This window comes from Astatotilapia calliptera, chromosome 4 (assembly GCF_900246225.1).
Source record: "Astatotilapia calliptera chromosome 4, fAstCal1.2, whole genome shotgun sequence".
In the NCBI taxonomy this organism is placed as follows: Eukaryota; Metazoa; Chordata; class Actinopteri; order Cichliformes; family Cichlidae; genus Astatotilapia; species Astatotilapia calliptera.
The window spans coordinates 18,383,480-18,390,038 of NC_039305.1; the positions used below are offsets into that span (position 1 = coordinate 18,383,480).

Sequence of the window (6,559 nt, forward strand, 5' to 3'; positions counted from 1 at the left end):
GATAAAAAGTCAACAGAGTCGTGTTTCTTTCATCACAGAAAACGCTTTAATTGATGCTGTTACAGGTAAGAATCAAAATATAGCAAATAACTAACAAAGAAGCATTTAAAGGCACATTAAAGAAAACCTGATCACACTGTACTGTATGTGGTTCTTGCTAGCAAAACATTACAAAAAGGTTATGATTCTTTAGGAGTCCATCTGTTTGGATTTGCTCTCAACAAACTCAATTTCTGAAGAAGCTGAAGACCTAGAGCAACATTATCACCTGCTGCTAGACAAAGTGAAAAAGAAAACAAAAATTTCAATCCAGCAATTCAAGAGAGGAAAGAGATTTACTTGATCTCAATGCTTTGAATGCGAGCACCCTCATGAAAGCTCATGAACGAGTATTCCTGTGCACCGAGGCGGTTGGGGAAACTAAATGTTGAGCCACCTGGTAAAGTCACCTCAAACTCTGAAGGAGTGAATCTGATGACAATCTAAAAGGCATGAGAGACAGAGGACTTATATTATAGCTTGTATAGATAGATAGATAGATAGATAGATAGATAGATAGATAGATAGATAGATAGATAGATAGATAGATAGATAGATAGATAGATAGATAGATAGATAGATAGATAGATAGATAGATAGATAGATAGATAGATAGATAGATAGATAGATAGATAGATAGATAGATACCTTGAAGTCCTTTCCCAGGCTGAAAGGGAAGCGTTTCTCCCGTTGCTCCTGACACCACTTGTCTGCCTCGAAAGTGTTGCAAACAATGATGTTTGTGTCTCCCTTGGCATTAAAACGAGGGTTGAGATGAAGTGCAGTTCTGTCGTCACTGGGGCCAATATTCACTGCAAACCTGCAACGAACAGACACATAAAGCTACATGCTTAAAACACTTATTAATTATTACTATACTAGGTAAACTATAATGAGAAGAACAACAAGAATTAAACACAAAAACATGTTTCATAGCTGTACTTTTAAGGTTTCAGCTTCCTTAAAGAGACAAAGACAGTTCACAACAAATTCAAATTTAGACATTTTTCACCTGGTTAGCATTTTTGTGTGAAATCTGACATTTGGGAGATGACAGCTGCATCTCCCAAATGTATAACAAGAATCGATTTTGTTACATTTTGGTTGAAACTACAATTACTGAAAACCAAAAAGTTCCAATAAGAGTTTTTAGTTTATCCTTTTTATTATTTTCAATTTTACTATGATTCACTAATTTACAAAATCATGATAGAGTTTGGTCTTACTCAAGTACTTACTCTTTGGAATCAGGTTTAACAACTCCAACAACAGTCAGGGTTTGTCCAACCTTGAAGGTCATGTTCTTTATTGTCATAACCTGTGAAGAAAAATTATTAGTTTACATTAGATTAGCCTGTAGTGTTTCCCTTGGGATAAATATATCGTGGACAAACGAGAGAAACATGTTCTGTAAGATAACGCACACATACAGACACAAAAGTTGGGCAGGTTGATGATATGGTGATGTTTTCTGTCTGAGGCTACAATAATATTTGCATCTAATAAAAAAATCTAGAAAGTAGTATTACTAGACAATAATGCACTGCATTAAGTAACTTACCCGTTACTGTTGATGATAATACAAAGCAACAGTTAAGAAGTGATTAATGCACACTTACACTATGTGGTAAATAGCAAAGGTCATCAAATAAATCCAAAAGGGCAGGACTCCCAAATTTTCAATCAAAAGTCAATTTAAAACAAAAACAAAACAAAACAAAAAAAACAGAGTTACATCAGCCTGGTATAGATTAAGTTTGCACCAGCTGTCAGTTCCATGTTTAAACTATGGTTTAAGACTCTCCATATCAGTTATAGGACTCGGAGAGAAGCAAAAGTAATGTAAGTTAAATATTGCTTCCAAAATTATACTTACAGTCTCCATCCTGACAGACGTAATAGGTCAAGTCGTAAAGCTGAGAAGAAATGAGAGTGCTGTGTGGTCTTGTCTCTTTGCACTCCAGCAGAAGGCCACAGTATATAGAAGGTAGGCGGTGCCTTCAACCTGAATGACATTTCAAACGGCCAGTATAACTGTGCTACTGCACAGTAAAATTTGCAGTGTTAAAATAACACTTAAAGAGTTGAATTTAACACTGGTCCCGAGTCTATTTGGTCCCATTTGGAATTGGTGTTAAATCAACTCTTTCTATAGTGTTAAAATTTTAGAGTAAAATTAACTCTAAATAGAGTGAAAATTTAGCACTGAGTAACAACGCATAGTGTTAAAACAACTTAACACTACTAGTAGTGTCGTATTATTTACTCTATCATAGTGATAAATGAACTCTATTTGAGGAAAATCCCACTGATTTTTAACACTGAACTGACTTATTTGAAATGAACACTGGGGGTTCAAATAACTGATGAGAGTTGATGTTACTCCATACTGTGTTATTCATACACTGATCTCTAGTGAAAAATTAGCTCTCATAGAGTAAAATTTTTAATTAATTTTACACCAAGTAGTGTTACTAAAACTCTTCCTGTAGTGTTACCTTTACACTCAATTTACCATTTTGCAGCATGAAAACTTGGTTTTTAATCATTCTTTTACATATAAAACAAGAAAGCAAAAACCACAACTAGATCATACATTTAACAGCTTTATTTTCATGTCAGGCTCAAAATATTATATTATATTTAGCATGCTAAACTCCTACCAGCTGACTTGTATATGGAATATAGACCATAAAAATGTTAGTAGTTAACAAATACTGCCCCTGTTGGTGAAGACTGGCTGAATGCTAAGAAAAAATATTGTGAGAAAAATAAAAGAGCTAAATATGCTTTTTATTAATCGTAAATGACATGTCACAACCATATTCACTTCATGACACTCCAGCAAATCTGTCACTGGCAAGTTTATGAATTCTGGATGTAATGTAAAGTCAGACATTTAATTAATAATCGTGAATTCACTATTTTAATGAATCACAAAATAACTGTAATTTGTGCATGAAATCAACACAAAGTGGACTGTAACAGTGAGGTGCTTTGAGGAATACTACACTACTACTAAACGTTTACACTGCAGCTTACCCCTGTTTCACATAGAATTGGAGTTCTGGCTTCTACATTATTACTTAATTTAATTTCAACCTTTAATGTGATTTAAATAATTGTAACCCTTTCCAAAAATGGTTACAATTATTTGGGGTTCGGGGAAAAAAGCCCAGTTAATACAAAGTATTTGCTGTGTTCTGTTTAGTTTTAATCCAAAGAGGAAGATTGCAATGCAGCCTTTGTTCAGCTATTATACCGGGAAAGCGAGAACTCATAACAGAAATGAAACAGGGAAAATGTTAGCATGTTTATCTTGCTGTCTAACAGATAATGTTTGTGCATATGTCTTCTCATCTACCATACCTTTCCAAGCAAATTCTCCCCGTATCCAAAAAAGTGATGCAAGGTGCTTATTATAGCCTGCCTAATTTATCAATCTAAAGAGGAAAGAATTCAATGCAGCCTTTGCTCAGCTCTGATACAGGGAAAGAGAGAAGGTGTGACAGAAATGACACAAGGAAATGTTAACATGTGTTTATCTTAATGTCTAACAGATAATGTTTGTGCATATGTCATCTCATTTACCATATCTGCACTGCTTCCCCAATTACATTTTCCCCATATCCAAAATAGTCCAAATGATACAAGCTCCTTATTATATCCTGCCTATAGTATCAAACTAAAGGGGAAAAAATCCAACACAGCATTTGTTTCTATCTAGCAGATAACTGACATGCCTATGTATGTCCATGCAGACAGGAAGATCTTTAGAGCTGATTTAAAATTGTCATTTGATGGCTTAGACCAGAGGTGTCGAACTCCAGGCCTCGAGAGCCGGTGTCCTGCAGGTTTTAGATATCACCCTGGGTCAACACACCTGAATCAAATGATTAGTTCATTACCAGGCTTCTGGAGAACTTTGAGACATGCTGAGGAGGTATTTTAGCCATTTAAATCAGCTGTGTTGGATCAAGGACACATCCAAAACCTGCAGGACACCGGCCCTCGAGGCCTGGAGTTCGACACCTGTGGCTTAGACCATCAAATGTCAAACTCCATCCCTCGAGGGCCCGTGCCCTGAAACTTTTGAATGTGTCGCTGATGCAACACACATGAATAAAATTATTAGGTTATTAACAAGACTCTATTGAACTTGACTGCATGCTGAGGTGGCAACTCCTTACCCTACTCAAGTAAATGTAAATAAATGTAAGTACATGTGCGTTTTTGAAAAAGAAATTACTGAAAATGTACTGAATGGCTGAATGAATGGTTGAATCGGCACCTCAGGATTCTGTGCTTCGAGGATTCTGGTACTTAGAATGACTCGGGGGTGTTGATTCATTTAAACTAACATAATCTTCCTGCTGCAACCAGGTTTCTGTAAGGCAGAGTAAATCAATTTGTTGATTAATTATTAATTTGTGCACTAACAAGGACTTGGAAGAGATAGACCTAATGTTTTCTAAAATCAAATTTGACTCTTTTACTCTTCGGTGCAGATGTGGATACAGTATTCTTTTTTCTTTGTGATTGTATGTTTTTTACGTCATTTTTTGCAGATTTTTAGATTATTTTTGTTTGTTTGTGACCAGACACAGACTCTAAGGAGATGGGGTTTTGGGGGGTAGCAGAAGGAGAGAAGCTATAGAGAGGTGTTTAAGACTGCAACTCTGCTTCCTGGTCCCAAATCTGGACAGTTATATAGTTATGTTTGGATGGGTTTAATAAATTTGGCCAGATTTTTGGAAATGAGAGCTGCTCCCTTCAAAGTGAAATGGATGCTGTCTCTCCTAACAAGACTAGGTTTCCCCCAGAAAGTTTTCCAATAATCTATAAAGCCCACATCGTTTTTTGGACACCACTCAGACAGACAGCAAATTCAAAAGAACGTGCAGCTAAGGATGTCACTCCTGGTCCAACTGGGGAGTGGACAAGAGAAAACTACAGATTCTAGCATTTTTTGGCAAAGTTGCACACCATCCATCCATCCATCCATTCGCTTCCGCTTATCCTTTTCAGGGTCGCGGGGGGCGCTGGAGCCTATCCCAGCTGTCATAGGGCGAGAGGCGGGGTACACCCTGGACAGGTCGCCAGTCTGTCGCAGGGCCAACACACAGGGACAGACAACCATTCGCACTCACATTCACTCGCACATTCACACAATGGCAATTTGGATTTTCCAATTAACCTATCCCCTCAAGCTGCATGTCTTTGGACGGTGGGAGGAAGCTGGAGTACCCGGAGGGAACCCACGCAAACACGGGGAGAACATGCAAACTCCACACAGAAAGACCCCAGCCTGATGTTGGAATTGAACTCAGGACCTTCTTGCTGTGTGGCAACAGTGCTAACCACCGTGCCACCGTGCTGCAGTTGCACACCAATTCAATATAAATTTTAGATTTATGTTACTGGTTGTCCTTACTGCCAATGTGAATTATAATTTTATTCAATTTTGCATTTACCGTTAGCCGGTGGGGAAAAATGGTCAGTCACATGAACAGTTTGGTAGTGTACTGGGGCTTCTGTTTAAGTATATTTCCTCCTCATCATCATCCAGCCACCCTGTGTTCCCCGCTGCTTGGGACAATCTGCCGGGGGAGAGCTAATGGGCCCTACACTACCTTTAGCTGCACCAGCTACAGGGGCCTAGCTAGCTACGAGGTTTTTAAGGGTGCGAAGCCAAGTCTCCAGTTCAGTAATCCTGGCATCCAGAGCTGCCAATCTCTACATTTATTATAAGTATCAATACTGCTAAAGGAAGTCGAGGAGTAACACACTGAGCAGGAAAGTGCAGGAGGAACAAGTAAAGAGGCCATGCTACTAGTGAGTCAGCTACAAACTAAGCTAACCTAGCAAATCCCCAAAGACACAGTGAGGTGAGGAAATACTGTGAATATAATTAGCGGGAGAATCAACAAAGAATGTGCTTTGGATAAAGTGAAGATGTGAAGATTACACTATGAAATAAGCAGTTATATATAAGTTGTTAATTAAATTGGCTACGTAGATTAATCAATCAATCACTCAGTCAATCATTTCATTTATTTATACACATATTTAAAAACAACACAGGTTGACCAAAGTGTTGTACAAAGTAAAAAGTAAAACAAACACACACAAAGAGAACAAAACAAAAACTCACCCACACACGGCACAAAAAAAATGTTGATTTATGTACCTGTGCATTTTCAATTTTTGCCGTTCCAGATGTTTTATGTTTGTTTTTCCTACAGGTGCAGCAGTTGGCGATACATTGTGCATTTCTATTTGTATTATATCCTTTTACTATGTCTGAACCTGAATCCTCCCTTAATTATGCTGCAAAAGACCAATGCTGCTGGGGGCTTCCCTGAGTGTTTCTTTTTTTACTCACCTTTTTCACTCATTTATCTGCTTACATATGCATTTAATTAGTAGTTATTATTACAACTTCCTATTTGAACTGTGAAGTTTCTATCTTTCATGCCGAGGAAAACCCAGTGTTTGCAGAGAATGCTACTTGTCTGAC

At 37.6% G+C, this 6,559-nt stretch overlaps 1 protein-coding gene across 1 annotated transcript; it reads right to left on the bottom strand.

Annotated features, from left to right (window-relative positions):
• Nucleotides 1-335: 335 nt before the first annotated feature.
• On the bottom strand, nucleotides 336-1,977 carry LOC113020038 (beta-galactoside-binding lectin-like). Its single transcript, XM_026163706.1, has 4 exons — nucleotides 1,916-1,977; nucleotides 1,278-1,357; nucleotides 688-859; nucleotides 336-482 (listed from the first exon to the last, which is right to left on the bottom strand). Exons 1-4 carry the CDS (start codon nucleotides 1,922-1,924, stop codon nucleotides 336-338), a joined length of 408 nt encoding a protein of 135 aa, XP_026019491.1. The 5' UTR covers nucleotides 1,925-1,977.
• Nucleotides 1,978-6,559: the final 4,582 nt, after the last annotated feature.